Raw genomic sequence first — 18,414 nt, 5'->3', positions numbered from 1 at the left:
GTATTGTCATCTTTATTATATTTGCTCGCCCAATCCAAGGGCATTTAATATTTTTCCAGTTGGTTAGTTCAGACCTAATTTGTGTGGAAAGTTGATAATCTTTATAATATTATTGTTACTATATCCATTATTCTGGTTTTGCTTACTTTATTTTGTATCACATTTCTTAAATCTTTTCAGGGTTTTCTGAAACCCTCTATATGTCTTCTTATTAGCCCTTTTTATGGTGAAGGTGAAGAATACTATAAAATGTTGTTTATAATTTTTAAATATTTAAATTGGCATTGGAGTTTTTATAATTTCTGGCAAAGTTAAAAGCTATAAGAGATAACAGAAGGGGAGTAGGAGAAAGACAGAAAAGAAAATCATATCTGGTTCACTGTAGGTACTTAATAACTTTTTTAATGAATTGAATTGAATTGATGTAGACTATAAACTTAGATAAACTTACTCATCTATGTATGGCAGAAATCAGGCATCTGACTCTAAGTCTTTTGCAATGAAGTATTTTGAGCATTAATGTGCCTTTGAGAGTCTTGAATGTTAAAGTGTATATACCACAACTTCTTTGGCTATCTTTGTAGTAAGAAAATATGGCTGCATGAATGTTGAATAAGAGAAAATTTCCAGGTCATTTTAATCCAATATTTTATAAATTAAAATTACTGATAAATATAAATCAATGAAACTATTAAAATAAAATATTAATAACTCAAAAATTTTAACCTTTATATTAATTTGCTAAGCTAATCACTTCATATTTTCTAAGTTGTAGAATTCATCAGGATTAACAACCATCAGACTGGCTTGTTGAAATCAGAGTTATCCAAAAAACAACAATTCTATAGCAAAGAGTATATATTTTATTAATATTTTTATATATTGTTTGACTTTTTGTGACTCAAAAAATCACTGAATCTTTGAGCATCAAACAATCTTCTTTATTGCTAGAGAAAATAGGTTTTAAGGTATTTGGAATAATTTGAAATTTGAGAGGCACAAACAAGTACTTTCAAATTTCCCTAAAAGGTTCTCATAGGCTTCTTTGTACTTTAGTGGCAATGTCAGTGGGGTATATTGCATGAGATATTCAGCATTTGTAGACATCAAAGTAGTAAAATATCAATATGATTCGAATTCTAAAGTTTTATCAATATTATTACTCTAGCAATATTTCCACTGGACTTCCAGAAGCACTTCAATTTGTCACATTTCCATATTGCATGAAGTTAAAACAGACATTCTACTAATCATGCATAAACTTCATAAATCATATGTACATTTTAATCATGTTCTATATTGAACAAGGAAACTAATGGAGCCATTTAAAACATCCATAGTACTTTATGAAACCACAAAAGTATAATCATCTTGAATTATTTCCTTGCTTTTAGAGAAATGATTAACTAAGTTTGATCATCTGTAAATTAGTCTATGGCCTATTATTATTCAGCTAATAGAATCCAATTCAATCTGACATTCAACCACAAAAATCCTTACTTCCCAAAGCTCCAGCAAACTCATTCTCTATCATGCTGACCACAGTCTTTCCATGGCCAGAACTCAGATTATTGCTATCTCTTGAATTCCAATCACTTCCAACATCTCAGACTTTTATATTCCTATGTTTTGACAACAATCGGTTATGTTTTTTTTTTTTTTTTTTTACTTTTCCACCATGTTAGTCATATTTAATTTATTCTTTTATTTTTGTTTTTTTCTTTTTTTTAAAAATAACTTTTTATTGATAGAACCCATGCCAGGGTAATTTTTTACAACATTATCCCTTGCACTCACTTCTGTTCCGATTTTTCCCCTCCCCCAGATGGCAAGCAGTCCTATACATGTTAAATAGGTTACAGTATATCCTAGATACAATATATGTGCGCAGAACTGAACAGTTCTCTTGTTGCACAGGGAGAATTGGATTCAGAAGGTAAAAATAACTCGGGAAGAAAAACAAAAATGCAAGCAGTTTATATTCATTTCCCAGTGTTCTTTCTTTGAATGTAGCTGCTTCTGTCCATCCTTGATCAATTGAAACTGAGTGAGATCTCTTTGTCGAAGAAATCCACTTCCATCAGAATACATCCTCATACAGTATTGTTGTTGAAGTATATAATGATCTCCTGGTTCTGCTCATTTCACTTAGCATCAGTTCATGTAAGTCTCTCCAAGCCTCTCTGTATTCATGCTGCTGGTCATTCCTTACAGAACAATAATATTCCATAACGTTCATATACCACAATTTACCCAATCATTCTCCAATTGATGGGCATCCATTCATTTTCCAGTTTCTGGACACTACAAACAGGGCTGCCACAAACATTTTGGCACATACAGGTCCCTTTCCTTTCTTTAGTATCTCTTTGGGGCATAAGCCCAGTAGTAACACTGTTGGATCAAAGGGTATGCACAGTTTGATAACTTTTTGAGCATAGTTCCAAATTGTTGGAATCCTTACTAACTGCTAACTGATTAGAGTTGATCTAATCTTATAAGAAGATGTTTTGGGCAGAACCTGAAACAAGGTACTAAGTAGAACTAATTAATACAAGGCTTGTGTTCATTAGTTCTACTTAGTACCTTGTTTCAGGTTCTGCCCAAAACATCTTCTTGTAAGATTAGATCAACTCTAATCAGTTAGCAGTTAGTAAGGATTCCAACATCTCCCCCTTTCTTTTGTTTTAGCGTCTTCCTCTGAAGAACTTCTTCGACTGGCCCATTGGCCTATTTATGCTCCTTCCAGAGAGAGGGATTATGGGTTTTCTCCCATAGTGCTCTCTGGCCCAAAGCTTCAAGGGAGGTGTGAACTCATTGAACTCCAATGAGTAAAGGTGTGAACACAAGCCTTGTATTAATTAGTCCTACTTAGTACCTTGTTTCAGGTTCTGCCCAAAACATCTTCTTGTAAGATTAGATCAACTCTAATCAGTTAGCAGTTAGTAAGGATTCCAAGGGAAGGCACCCAGAGAGAACTTTTATAATATTTTATAGAAGAACAAGAACCCCACATTTGAACTCCAACACCAAATTGCTCTCCAGAATGGCTGGATGTGTTCACAATTCCACCAACAATGTATCAGTGTCCCTGTTTTCCCATATCCCCTCCAACATTCTGCATTATCTTTCCCTGTCATTCTAGCCAATCTGACAGGTGTGTAGTGGTACCTCAAAGTTGTCTTAATTTGCATTTCTCTGATTAATAATGATTTGGAGAATATTTTCATATGACTATAAATAGTTTTAATTTCTTCATCTGAGAATTGTCTGTTCATATCCTTTGAGCATTTATCAATTGGAGAATGGCTTGATTTCTTATAAATTAGAGGCAATTCTCTATATATTTTGGAAATGAGGCCTTTATCGGAACCTTTGATGTAAAAATGTTTGCCCAGTTTATTGTTTCCCTTCTAATCTTGTCTGTATTCGTTTTGTTTGTACAAAAACTTTTCAATTTGATATAATCAAAATTTTCTATTTTGTGATCAGTAATGATCTCTAGTTCTACTTTGGTCATAAATTCCTTCCTCTTCCACAGGTCTGAGAAGTAAACTATCCTATACTCTTCCAATTTATTTATAATCTCATTCTTTATGCCTAGGTCATGAACTCATTTTGACCTTATTTTGGTGTACAGTGTTAAGTGTCAGTCAATGCCTAGTTTCTGCCATTATATAATTTATTCTTAACATTTTTTCTAACCTTCATTAACTTGAATAAATTACTTATTCCTGGAATTCTTAAAGCTTGATTGGCCACTTATTTGGAATACAGTAGGAAGAATTCTTCTTCATGACTGGGTTAGAATATGTGGTCTCTGAGATAGAGCCCTTCTCTGTAAAGAATACTAGGCCTGAAATGAAAAGATTTAAATTCAAATGCGTTCTCTGATATTACTAGCTTTGTGATTCTGGGAAAATAACTTAATCTCTGTTTGCCTCAGCTTGTTCAACTATGAACTGAGAAGAAAAACAGTATCTCCCTTTTAGGCTTGTTATGAGTCACAAATCAGATAGTTATTAAGCCCATAGTATAGTACCTGTCATGCAGTAGATGCTATATAAATGCTTATTTACTCCTCTTCCCTCCCTTTGGAAGTTACAAAATGCAGCCCTTTTAAAGTAGGAGTGGTGTTTTATTTAAAATTTCAGCACTTCCATAGTTGGACAAAATGCTTTACATTCAATATATGCTTAATAAATGTTAATGTTATTAAGTGTCTAAAATGTGTCTGACACAACCTAACCCTAAATTTAATTTATAAGCTCTGTGCATTACAATAAAATACATATTTTGTCAAGTTTAATATCAGTAGTACAAAGACACTATCCTTTCAATATTCTAAGAACAACTTCAAATAAGAGGAGGTAATTTTTAGTTGGTTGGCTTAGAAATAGCTTCATAATGGAAGAGACAACTTGGCTGTCTTTGAAAAATTTCATTGGGTACCCATGTAAAGGAAGTATACTGTAAGCATATGGTGTAGAGGTCTTCCTAAATGAAAAGCAATATAAGAATCCAGGAAAATTTTGGAAGTATTCCAATTTAGTTGGAACATAGAGTACTTGAAGAAGAACAGTGTGACAATTATGAAAAATGGGTTGGATCCAGTTTGTGAGGGACTTTAGAAATAAGGATAAGGTAATTGGATAGGTATACTAGAGAAGCTCCTGTATAGAAAATAGGAATATTTATGAGTAGGGGATGAGCATGTCCTTACCTGTATTTTAGTTCAACTGCTTTGGCAGCTGTATGTAATAAATAAATTGAGAATGGAAGCAAGGAAAAGAGTTAATATTTTAGTCTATGCAATTTGACTTTTATTTTCTATGACTCTTATTCTTCTAGTCAATATATCCTTAAAAGGAAACCTTAGATTCTATAGATTTTCTAATTAGTTGAAATTTTCCATGCTATGGACAACAACCTAGCAGAATATTCTCTTAAGCTGTATTATTATTTATTTAAAAAGAAATCCCAAGTACTATGCATGGGTAATTGATGGCCTGTGTTAGATCAGATGATGACTTTTTTATAATGGGAAATTATTCTCTCACTGTGCTTCTCTTATATTCATTTTTAATTCATATGTGTGTGTGCATTTCCTTAGCAGACAGTCAGTATAAAGTTTATCCTACTATGTTTCAAATAGGAACATTAGGTCTTTACATTTTTTCCCTTATCTTTCTAGGCTATTTTTACCCAATAAAATACATTTTAGCTATATTCAGACACTTACTAGCTATGTAACCCTGGAAAAGTCACTTAACCTTGTTTGCTTCATTTCTTCATCTGTAAAATGAGTTGGAGAAGGAAATGGCAAAACACTCTAGCATCTCTGCCAAGAAAACCCAAATACAGTCACAGAAAGCTAGAAACAACTGAAAAATCATATTTAGCTATATAAAGGAAATACTATTTAAATTATTTTTAACTTGTGTTTTATTCGTGCTATAAAGTGTCTACATAAATAAAAATCACCATACTCTGTCAATCTATTTGGGGAAAATAACGTATAGAACATGGCTTCAAAGCCATAGGTTCTGTTTTCATTTACTATATCTCTCCTAATACCAAAATTCTGAAGTATTTAGGGTTAAAGAGAATTTACAGTGAGACAGAAACTCCTAGTTAGTTAATTACTCATATGACTGTATCCAAAGGTGCCTGAATTTGTGAGAGAGTGAGGGGGATTATCCTTTCTGTAGAAATGAGAAATTGACCAAGTACCTGCTAAATCAATAAAGTAATTTCACATAGTCCAGGTATTCTTATTCATACCAATGACAAAGATAGATGAAGATGGGGAGATAATCTGGTAAAAAAATGTCTAATTTATATCTTGCAAATGAAAACTTTTTCTTATTTAAGAAAATGTAAAATCTTAAATGAGTACTTAAACTTTCTGAGTCTCTTTATGATCTTTACTGACTCATTCAGTGGTTCAAAGGTTATGAGCTGTTTAATATATTCTGTATTTCTAGTTATATTAAGACTAGGTTAAAGATGCAGTTTACCAATGTCTGAATCAATAATGTGGAACAATTTTTCAACAGCGATCATAGTTTTAGACTTAGAAGGAACCTTAGCAACTATATGGTTCATTCCCCTCATTTCATACATTTTGAAACTGAATCTCAAAGAGATCAACGTAACAAATAATAGTGATATAGTTTGAACCAATTGGAAAACCAATTCAGCATCATTTGAACTATATTCCTCTACCTCTTATTTAAATAGCATATGGTTTACTGTGGATCTAGTAGTAGCATTATGTAGATGAATTAGGAATATACATCCTGAAATTGAATATATGGCTGTTTTGTATAAAACATTTTGTTGCTATTCTACTTCCCTGAATTTGTATCTAAAATCCAGATGACTAATTAGGTACACATTTTCTTTCCTTTTAATGTTAACTAAATATAGTAAAAAATAAAGTATATACATATAAAATGCATTATAGTATGTAAGGTGACAAGAACTTGACCATTTTCTAGACTTAGATGAGTGTTACTCACACATTTAAATGACTTTAAAAAGATTCATTTTAATGATTTTTATTTTAAAATGGACATTCTGATTTTTTCTCTTCTTCATCCTTTAAAGTTTTCTATCATTTACATCAGGGGTTCTTAAAATTTTTCTTTTTGTATCTCCTTTTTGCCTGAGAAATTTTTATCTGACCCCAGATATATTGGTATAAAATAGGCATGCAAATCAAATATTTACTGATAATAAATCATAACTTTGTGATGTCCATATTCAATAAGAGACTTGCTATAAGGTCAAGTACCACAGTGTAAGAATCTGGGATTTATATAAAATTTCATAATGTTTTGGTTTCATGTAATTTCTAATCTGAAATTACATATATTCAATTAATTGAATATTTAATAGGGCAGGAAAATTCTATGTGTTTAATATTATATTTCTATATCAACCTTCTTAATTCTACCACTTGTAAATTTTCCACACTTCCATTTTAATTTACCATTTTCTATTCTTCCTTGTTTGTCAGAGTCCATCTTATTCTCATTTTGCATATTCTACAACATTTGATTCAGTGACGTTCCTATAATAGATATTAAAACTTGAAATACTGCATGTATAAGTTTTTGAAAACATAATTTTCATTGTGTTCCTTCTCTCTATTCCCTTCATACTAACTATCTTATTTCTGTATAAATTTAATATTGATCTTCAATATTAGGCCCTCCAAATATTGGGCACACTCTTATTATTGTATTACATCCCATGGATTCCATATTAGTAAATGAAAGCAGCAAAAGGATTTTTCCACGTGAAGGGAATTTGGGCAAGATTAGAGTGAAGAGTCTAACTGCAATTTGGTGTTTAAAATTCACAAGTGCTCATGAGGTCTCAAATAATTAAACATGAACCATTTCATTGCATTTTCTTTTAGTTTAGTTTGACTCTTGTCACCACTAGAACCTTGAACTTGTTACACAGAACTTATTTTCTCTTAGGATCTTTTTCCCTGCCTTGGAGCATTCTGTGAACTTCTGGCTTTGACTCTGCATTAGCTTTGTGCTTTTGATTTTCTTCCATAATAATTTATTTCCTAATATTTGTTATTGCCTTTAATGTACTTTACTTCTGATCTTTATATACTATTTCCTTTTTTTTCTTTTGTCTCCAAGTAGGAAAAGATTAATCATAGACATAGTATTTGCTAAATGGATTTTTGTCCAAATCCAAACCATGAAAGTTCTATAGGGTTGGGCCATGCAATAATAAGGAAATTCCCTGAACTATTCCTCATAGAATCATTATTTTCTTTCAAATTCCAGACAAAGTAACCTATTCAATATAAGGACTTTCCTGATTCTTTTAGCTGCTGGTGCTTTTCTCATATATCATTATAAGTAATTTTTCCCTTGAAAAAAGACAAACTTCTTGAGAGCAGAGAATGCATTTGGTTTTTATGTTTGCATCTTTAGGACTTAATGCAATGCTTGGTATATAGTAAGTGCTTAGTAAGTATTGTTTTTTATTATTTAGCGTTGTACGTAGTGGAATGTTAATGTGATTATTCTACAGTGCATCAGAAGTGGAATTAAGAAAAAATGGAGACATGGCTGGTCTGGGCATTTTCTTGAAAAAGAAAGATCTAGGAGAGAAGATATTTAGCAATCAGAAGAAGGGCCCAAGGGAGATAGAGTATACTTCCATCATAAGAAGGCCAGGAGTTTAATGAATTTGAAGGGTGAGGAGGATGTAGGAGCAGAGTGAATTTATCAATGAGAAAGTTCTTGTGGGTTGGTGGAGAAAATCAGAAAATTAGGAGTGAAGCTCAGAGTAGAATCTCTATCTATCTATCTATCTATCTATCTATCTATCTATCTATCTACCTGTGTAAGGAACTCCCAGTTGAGGACACTCTCTACTGTTGTCAAGTCAGTCCCTTTGTACTGTCTAGAGAGCTTCCCACAGAATTGAGAGATGACTAGTTGAGTGTTATATAATAAACTCTATATGTAAGAGTGGACTTGAACCTACTTAGGTTTTCCTGTCTCCAAGATTGCCTTTTTATCTTTTATTCCATAGTCATATCTAGAAGACAGATACTATATAAATGTGAGTTGTATTAATAAAATTCTACTGGAGCAGAAAAAGTAAGAAGAATATTTGGCTTTGAATAAAAAAATCTAGGCTTGAATCCCACGTCTTCTACTTACTAAGCTGTGTGATAGGGAAAATTGCCATTGCATTTGCTTGGGTATGGAAAGAAACACCTTTTCTACAATTTAAAATCAGAGCCTTGCTAAGAGCAAGGGTATCAAACTCATATAGAAACAGGGTCTCTAAACAATATATAATAACCACTGCTACCACATATTGATTTAGAAAGCCACATATTAACATTAACTACATTATATTTATGTTTGTTTATTTTCTCAAATATATTCCAATTAAACTTTAATCTGGTTCTGCACTTCAGAGTGCTATAATCCAGGTGTTTGACAACTCTCTCTTAGAGTAATGAGGGGTTCAGTGATTTGTCCAGCCACACAACTTGCATGTGTCAGAGGCAGGATTTGAGAACATGTCCTGGCTTCAAGAATAGCTCTTTATCTACTATATGAGTACAATGGATTTTTCCCTTTCCATATCTATGCAGACACATTGATATGTATGGGAATATTTGAGCAAACAGACATGCCATGTCTATCTAAAATATATATGGAGTCTTAGTTTCCAAACCAGTGCTTAAATCAACATTACAGAAGGTCTCAATGATTTATACAGACCTTCATTTTCAGTGGAATGGAAATTGGTACTCAAAAGCAGCCAACCATGTAACAGACCTAGAGGTGCTGAAAAACTACCAATGAATTTTGCCAGGGAACCAGATGCTGCATTTGGAAGAATAGTTTCCAGGCTTGGCATCAAAGGCTTATGATGCCATCCAAATGATTCCTCTACACTTTCAAAAGATGATATTTTCAAACAACATAACCAAGTAACACTCGTTCAAATGGTATTAAAACTAAACCATAATTATTATGTATAGCTATTATAGCATAAACTATACCCTTAAAGATACTTTGATTTAAAAATGATTTGGGGATAATATTAAAGGTATCTGTTTTATACATATATATATGCTCATACACACACACATACACACACACACACACACACACACATATATAGAATCTATGTATATATGTGTATATGTTCCTTTTTTTATATGAGTCTGTTTATCCATCAGTTGTCTGCTTGTCTGTCTGTCTATCTATCTATCTATCTATCTCTATCTTCCAAACAGTAATTAAAGGTCATATGTACTGAGGTGACCAGAAAAACTCAAAATATTTTCTAAGTATTTTCTAAATCCTTAAAAACTTTTTTTAAGAATTTACACTTTGTAATGAATCTGATGCTCTGAACAATTACACAAAGTGGCAGCTCTACTGTGTTATTGTTTTAGAAATACATTGATAAAAGGTACTTTGAGGATATGATTCTAAGAGGAATCATTACAACACATTGTCATGGAGTAAAGGGGAAAAAAGGGTCCAATACTCAATGAACAGGAATGCATAATCAAATGTGGCGGGGGAGTAATTCAGTTAAAGTGAAACATTTTTTTCTTAGATTTCTCTATGATTCATTTCATTTTCCATTTTCCTTTGTCTGGTGGTCTCACTAATCATTGGTCCTTTCATGGTTGCAGAAAAAGTGACAGTTGCATGATATATCTAGTCTATCTGAACAGCCCAATCCAGGCTTCAGAAGTTAAAAAATACAGCCAAAAAGAAGTATTTTTATAAAAAGACAAGAGACAATATAGAAACACATAAGCATATGCAAAATAGTACAGTATAATGGGTAAAGAGTTGACTTCAAAGTTAGGAAGATTTAAGGGCAGATCTACACATTTGCTGTGTGATCTCTGACATGTAATTTAGCTTCTAAGTGACCAATGTAGTTCTCAAACCTCTGTAGAGCTTAATCTGCCAATTTTCATTGAAAGGAAGTTCCTAACTACGAACTAACTCCCTATACTTATAAAAATCACCAATCTGGCTTAAAAAATACCCACAGAGAGGAATGTGTGATGTTGCAAATTATTTGTATATAATGTTATATTCCTTGTTATTTGGAAACAACACTTCAAATTATGTGCTTTTTCAGTGTATGATTGTTTTGTTGAATAAGCCTTTGGGTTATTTGGAATCTTTTCTAATATTACATAATGACAATCTGTCCTGTTTTCAGTTTTATTTTATTATGAACTGTCTTCTCTCAAAATGAGAGTGTAGCGTAGTTAAAATAGTGTAATATTTGTAAGTGAAGAATCATTGTTCAAATACTACTTCCTCCAAATACTTATATGTTCTTACACAAATTATTTCACTCTGCTTTTCAACATTGATTTTACTTTTTTTCTTCTGGAAGTAAACGTTTACAAGGCATAACTGATTTTGAAACATATTTTGAAGTGACCAGGTGATTTAGAAACTTGTAACAATAACTTACATGACAAATAACTTGATGTCCTTTAAAAATATGTATACATAATTCTAGCTGAAGGAATCCAAAAGACAAATATAAGGTAAAATTTGAATGATTAACTAAAAAGAAAAGTGAATGGTAAATGTTCATGGATTTGGGGCCAAATCAGATACTCAATCCAGAACAATAAATACTATTTTATCAGTAAAGGTTTGGAGGAAAATTAAAGAAATGGAAATTCTATAGGAGTATGAGAAAAAAAGTTCTTTAAATACTTTATAAAATTATGGGGTGATTTTTCAAAGGAGGTGTAAAAACTTAATCACATAGGAGATGTAAAAGTAGGCTGACCTCATTAACAAGTTGTAAAAAGGTGGCCTCATTACAAGCCCATTACTTCCGCTCTTATAAAAGTTGACATTATTTTTAAAATGGCAAGAGAATAATGATGGCACTGACATTCAAGAATATAGATTGTGCCTTATCCATTAAAAATACAAAAATAAAACCAACAAATAGGAGTTCAAAGACCTTTAAACTTTTAACTTGCAAAGCATTTTTACTTTAAAAAAATCAAAATTGTTCCAATTTAGTTTCAAGAAAATAGAACCCATAGAATTAAGGTGATATGAATCATTTAGTTGAATTCCCTACAGTTGAATATAGTGTTTTATATTAAGATAATACTATCTATTCTGAAATTAGAGTCTTGAATTATGGGAAATAATGAGAGACCTTTGGTTTTCTTTCTTTTTTATTATAGCTTTTTATTTACAAGAATATAGGAATGGGTAATTTTTCAGCATCAACCCTTGCAAAACCTTCTGTTCCAACTTTTCCCCTCCTTCTCCCCATGCCCTCTCCCAGATGTCAGGTAGAACAATACATATTAAATATGTTAAAATATATATGTTAAATACTATATACATACATACATACAATTATTTTGCTGCACAAAGAATCAGACTTTGAACTAATGTAAAATTAACCTGAGAAGGAAATCAAAAATGCAAGCAGACAAAAACAGAGGGAATGGAAATGCTATGTAGTGCTTCACACTCATTTCCCAGAGTTCTTTCACTGCGTGTAGCTGGTTCTATTCATTATTGAACAAATGGAAATGATTTGGAAATGACCTTTTTTCTGTTTAGATTTTTTCTTTTTTTTTAAATCCCAGTATTTAATTCAAGAATTTTTAATCTGATCTCAAAGACTGAAAATCTGACTTTAGTCCTAAGTAGTCTAATGATATTTTCATCATTAACAATATTTCACATTATCATCTAATGGTATTTCACTTCAAATTAATCAGGGTTTTCAATTAGGATAGATTTTTTTGTGGTTATTGGTGAAAACTGCATAGTAAAATGTATAGTGTAATTAGCTGTGTGAATAATTACTTCTTGTTGAACATTAAAATTAATTCTTGGACTTGAAAAGAAAAGAAAATTAAGATATAAGCCAAAATATAAAAAAGGCATTCTTACTTTTAGATAAGAAATTAGGAATACCAAGCTGAATTCTCTATCTTCAGGTCAGAGTTGGTTAGGATAGAATTTGGATATGAATCCTTCATGTTCTCTCTTTCTTTTGAAAAAGAATGAAGTAAATATGCACCAAAATATTATCAAATATGTAAACCCCATTAGGCGAGAAAATGAGTGGAAGGGATACTTGACTTGGAATTGAGGAGCCCTTAGTTCAAATCCTGCACCAGGGACTTTCCATCTGTCTAACAATAGGCAAGTCATTGAGTCTATTTCAGCTTAGTTATGATGACATATAAAATGGAGATAATGACAAAACCTATCTCAAAAGATTATTATGAAATTACATGTGGAATATATATATATATATATATATATATATATATATATATATATATATAAAGTATTCTGTAAATTTCAAAACACCATATAAATGCTAGCTATAATTATGGTAATTATCTTCATACATTGACATATTATATATTACATATATACATATATATTATGTATATATAATTTTGTGTCAATTTTGCTGTTTTTTCAACTTTTAAATTAATTTAGTTTACCCCGAAATGCAAAGAGATAAATTTTTTATCTTGTATTTTTCAAAGGAGTAAATTTTAAAGAACACTGAATTATTATTAGGGTACTTGCATGTGAATTGTTGCTCTCACACTTATGCTATTAGTATAACTTTCAGCAAATCATTTCATCTTCAAGGGCCTCAGTCTCCTCATGTGTAAAATGAAGTTGTTGGATTATATGCCTACAAAGTTTCTTCTTGCCTAAATCTATGAATTCATAAACCTGTTCAGTGGTAGACTTTCTATTCTAATTTAAAATAAATAACCTCAATCTATAAGTAACATTTCATTCTAACTCAGTTATTCTAATAGGAAACTCTCTGCTCTTTTTCTGAAAATGATTCTTTTTTAAATTTTAAGCCCTTCTAGTAGAATGTAAGAAATATATAAAACATGGTGTATGGATATGCATTTTGGCACGGCTGGTATAATGCTGACACCTTCAATTGTCCTTGTGCCTAGACTAAAGGATGATTTTCCAAAATGGAACAAAATTTACCAACACAAGTTATTAGGAGGGAAATTGTGAAATCTTAGGATCAAGGCATTAACATTAGTTTATTAGAAATTTGATTCCCCTGGAGTCACTAGAGGCAGTAACATAGGTATTAACATAGCCAACATTGAAGTCAACAGCCACAGTAGACCCATCCAAGTGCCATGCCAAAGAACCAGCCAAGAGCTTTGTAACAGACACAGATGTTGCTGCTAAAAAATTTATTTCAGATCTTGGCATCAAGGTTCTTTAACTGTCAAACATCTCCCACTCATGGACCCAGCTGTTGAATATGTTGAAGGAAAAGAGGAGGGAAGGGAAAAAAATGAAAAGACAAATGTAGTTAAGTACATTTAAGTTAAGATGCTTCACAAGTCTACAAATACATTTAGGCAGACAGATCATATTTTTTCTGGATAAATACTGTAGTTAATTATATTTAACAATGTATAACTTACTAGATGGAAATAGGAAGTTAATGTAAAACAATCCAGGTATGTCAGACAGCCAAAAAAAATGCCTAGAGCTGAAAGATGGAGTGTTTTAATTGTGAAAGAGCCAGTAGGTCAATGTCATTGAATTGAAGATAAGTGTTGAGGAGTAAGCTATTCTTGTTCACAGGAGTTTGCATTCTTATTAAAAAAGTGTTATTTCAAGAATAATGCTCAATGTTGAGGATACAAAGACAAGAATTAAAACTACTTCTGCCATCTGTGTTTCTTTATACCAAGGCATTTTAGTGATGAAGTGATGATTGTTTTCAAATATCTCAATGGCTAGCATATGGAATAGAGATTATAATTCTCTATGGCTGTAAAGGACTCAACTAGGAGCAATAGGGGAAATTAACAGATTTGTAAATTTTTAGACTTCAGGCAAGAAAATCTTTTCCCAAATTTAAACTATACAAAAGTGGAATGAGATGCCATGGAAAATAGCAAATTCCTATTTATTAGAGAAGTATTATTCCAAACTAGATGATCACTTGTTAGGGACTTTGTATCAGGGCATCCTATTAAATCATAGGTTAAACTAGTTAACTCATGACAGTTATTCCAAATTTTAAAAAACTTTGAAAAATGTGGTAATTCCAATAAATTTTTATTCCAATTCTAAAAGATTCACTATATCCCAATATTATGCTTATTCACTATAATAATTCAGTGTCTTTATTTAAAAATTAAAAACCCTTTCCAAAATTAGCTATGATAACCTTCAGATATAAGGGCTTATTTGACATCCTTCAAGTCATTTGAAATTGGTAATACTTACTAACACTTGTATTAGCATAGTCTTCCAAAATCCAAGACATGACATCAAATTAAGACTTCATTGGACAGCTACATAAATAAAATTGATCTTAAATTTGGAAAAAAAATGCTAAATACATTATCTCGATATTTTTTATAAAACACAGATAATTAGATGAGGAAAAGTATTATTCTTCCGATCATAAAAGAAGTCCCATTGGAAGTAAGTGCCAGAATTGATACTAGAGCTTGTCTTCTCAATTCTTCTCCAATACTGAATATATCCATATCATTTTTTGTTGTTGTTCTTTAGGTCCTTTGCACCTATGAACTTTCATCTTTATAATCTCTTTTTTTTTTACTTGACAAAAGTTATTTATTTTATTTCTAACATATCTTTAGAAATTTTATTTTTAAATGGACTCAGACTTTGAGGTGGAGGCTCTCAGAGAAGACAGTCGACGTCTCTTAGCGATCTGTTCCTGTCGTTTTTCTTTAGCTTCCTTCATTCTCTTGGCCAAAAGGTTGGCATATTCAGCTGCTTCTTCCTTATTCTTCTGGGTACGTTGATTCTTCAAAGCAATGCGTCTACGTTTGTGCTGCAAAACACGGGGAGTCACCAGACGCTGAATTTTAGGAGCCTTAGTCCTAGGTTTCTTACCTTCCTTGTTGAGAGGCTTTCTCACAACATACTGTCGGACATCATCTTCTTTGGACAAATTGAAAAGTTTGCGGATTCTGCTAGCTCTTTTGGGCCCCAGGTGCCGAGGCACGGTTGTATCTGTCAGTCCTGGTATATCTTTCTCACCTTTCTTCACGATAACCAAATTGAGGACACTCAGATTTGCATCCACAATACAGCCCCTAACAGATTTACGTTTTCTTTCTCCAGTTCTTCTAGGGCGATAACAAGAATGGCCCTTACTGAGCAGCAGGCGGACATGTCCATGAGCCAAAACACCCTGCTTCATGGGGAATCCTTGTTTGTCATTCCCACCACTGATGCGGACCACATAACCCTTCCATTCTTCACCCAGAGCATCAGCAGAAACTTCAGTGGCCATCCGTTTCTCATAAAAGGTCCGTAGCTTTCTTTCATCATCGACTTCAATGAGTTTCTGACAGCCAGTGGCTGGGAAAGAGATGTTGAGCTTCATCTTTACACAGCCGCCAGCTCCAGACCAGCCACGGGAAGGAGCCATCTTTATAATCTCTTGCATTTAATGGTTCCTCTTCATTTTCTCATTCTCTATTGTAAGACTGAAATCAACTTTCAGATTTTTTCCCTAGCTCTTTCTTCCAAAAGTCGACTTTACATAGTGTTGCTCAGTTAATCTATTTAAAATGCTTTTTTTTTTTTATTGGTCGCATTACTCTCTACTTAAGATTGACTCACAGGGGCTTTCAATTGCTCACAACATTAAATTTAATTTCCTATTTCTTCCTCCACTTCAATTGTTCCAAAGCAAGACTTCTTCTCAAGCTCCCAATGGCATCCCTCAAGTATCAGACTTAAAGCTCCTTTCCTCATTAACTCTGAAATAATAAAATTGGATTTCTTTCCACTACCCTCCATTCCATTGTTTCTCAGGGCTTGTCAATAGATACTCACTTTCACCCTTATCCATTTCTGCCACATAAGTTTTGTTCACATTCTCACTTAAAGAAAAAAAAATTCTACATGTGTTTTTTATCTCAAAATAGTTGTCACTTTAATATTTTCCACCTCATTTCAAAAAATTAAGTTCCATATACTCTTTGGAAACTTTCAAAATGTGCTATTTAGATCAAAGGATATGAACAGCCAATTTTCAGATGATGAAATTGAAACTATTTCCACTCATATGAAAGAGTGTTCCAAATCATTATTGATCAAAGATATGCAAATTAAGACAACTCTGAGATATCACTACACACCTGTCAGATTGGCTAAGATGACAGGAAAAAATAATGATGAATGTTGGAGGGGATGCGGGAAAACTGGGACACTGATGCATTGTTGGTGGAGTTGTGAACAAATTCAACCATTCTGGAGAGCAATCTGGAATTATTCTCCCAAAGTTATCAAACTGCATACCCTTTGATCCAGCAGTGTTACTTCTGGGCTTATATCGCAAAGAGATCTTAAAGAAGGGAAAGGAACCTGCATGTGCAAGAATGTTTGTAGCAGCCCTGTTTGTAGTGGTTAGAAACTGGAAATTGAATGGATGTCCATCAATTGGAGAATGGCTGGGTAAATTGTGGTATATGAATGTTATGGAATATTATTGTTCTGTAAGAAATGACCAGCAAAATGAATACAGAGAGGCCTGGCAAAACTTACATGAACTGATACTAAATGAAATGAGCAGAACCAGGAGATCATTATATACCTCAACAACGATACCGTATGAGGATGTATTCTGATGGAAGTGGATCTCTTTGATAAAGAAATCTAACAGTTTCAATTGATCAATGATGAACAGAAGCAGCTACACCTAAAGAAAGAACACTGGGAAATGAATGTAAACTATTTGCATTTTTGTTTTTCTTCCCGGGTGGTTTTCTACCTTCTGAATTCAATTCTCCCTGTGCAACAAGAGAACTGTTTGGTTCCGCACATATACATTGTATCTAGGATATACCGTGACATATTTAACATGTATAGGACTGCTTGCCATCTGGGGGAAGGGATGGAGGGAAGGAGGGGAAAAATTGTAACAGAAGTGAATGCAAGGGATAATGTAAAAAATTACCCTGGCATGGATTCTGTCAATAAAAAGTTTTTTTTTTTAATTTAAAAAATTGCTATTTACTTATTCCTTGCTTTTGTAATACCCTTTCTCACCTTCTTAATTTAGTTCATACTAAGTCACATTTATGGCATGTTCTCATTATCTATTAAAATCCTATCTTTTAAAGCTCCTTTGTAAAGTTCCCTCCTCCATGAAGCCTTCCTTGTTACCTTCCAGTTAGTGTTGAACTTTCTATTCCAAAGACTCTGAATACTTCACAGGTATACTATCACATACATAATGTCCTCATTCCCTTCTTATATAATGTATTTTTCTGCTCATATTAGTTAATAATTTTGTTATTTATAATGGATTTTTGAATTATGAAATCCTCAGTAAAATGAGTCAACTTCATTTTTATTACTCTGCAACATAACAAACCTTAGTTTATCTTAACCTTTTTCCTTTACTTATTTTTACACTTTTCTCATTTTTCTTTTCTGTTGTGAAGTATGTTATTCATACTGCTATTCATAGTGCTAACTTATTTTCATTCATATCTTCAAGATCTGGCTTAAAACTTACTTCTGTCATATCCCTGATTTCACTTACCTGAATATTTCATACATTTATAATCTTATTACTACTTCTGCATATGTTTTAAAATATTAACTCATGCACAGTATCTGTGTGATCACAGTACCTCTCTTGGTCTAAGCTTCTTTATTTGAATATTTAAAGGATTGGATACAGTGACCTTAAAAGTAGAGAGGTCATTGAGTGTACAGAGAATGGGCCTGGAGTAAGAAAGAACTGATTTCAAATTCAGGTTCAAACACTTACCAGCTGTGTGACCCTGAGCAAGCTACTTAACATCCATATGTTTCAGTTTCT

General features: G+C 32.5%; 1 protein-coding gene across 1 annotated transcript; it reads right to left on the bottom strand.

Moving 5' to 3' along the window:
- Positions 1-15,156: 15,156 nt before the first annotated feature.
- On the bottom strand, positions 15,157-15,999 carry LOC127557807 (40S ribosomal protein S6-like). Its single transcript, XM_051991109.1, has one exon. It carries the CDS (start codon positions 15,961-15,963, stop codon positions 15,220-15,222), a length of 744 nt encoding a protein of 247 aa, XP_051847069.1. The 5' UTR covers positions 15,964-15,999; the 3' UTR covers positions 15,157-15,219.
- Between the last annotated feature and the right edge of the window lie 2,415 nt (positions 16,000-18,414).

Source organism: Antechinus flavipes, chromosome 3, assembly GCF_016432865.1.
Source record: "Antechinus flavipes isolate AdamAnt ecotype Samford, QLD, Australia chromosome 3, AdamAnt_v2, whole genome shotgun sequence".
NCBI classification, from domain to species: Eukaryota; Metazoa; Chordata; class Mammalia; order Dasyuromorphia; family Dasyuridae; genus Antechinus; species Antechinus flavipes.
This window is presented reverse-complemented; position numbering and strand designations above follow the sequence as displayed.

What these genes read in the sequence shown, in the direction of transcription:
- LOC127557807 (XM_051991109.1), bottom strand. Translation starts at nt 15,963, where the DNA reads ATGAAGCTCAACATCTCTTTCCCAGCCACTGGCTGTCAGAAACTCATT.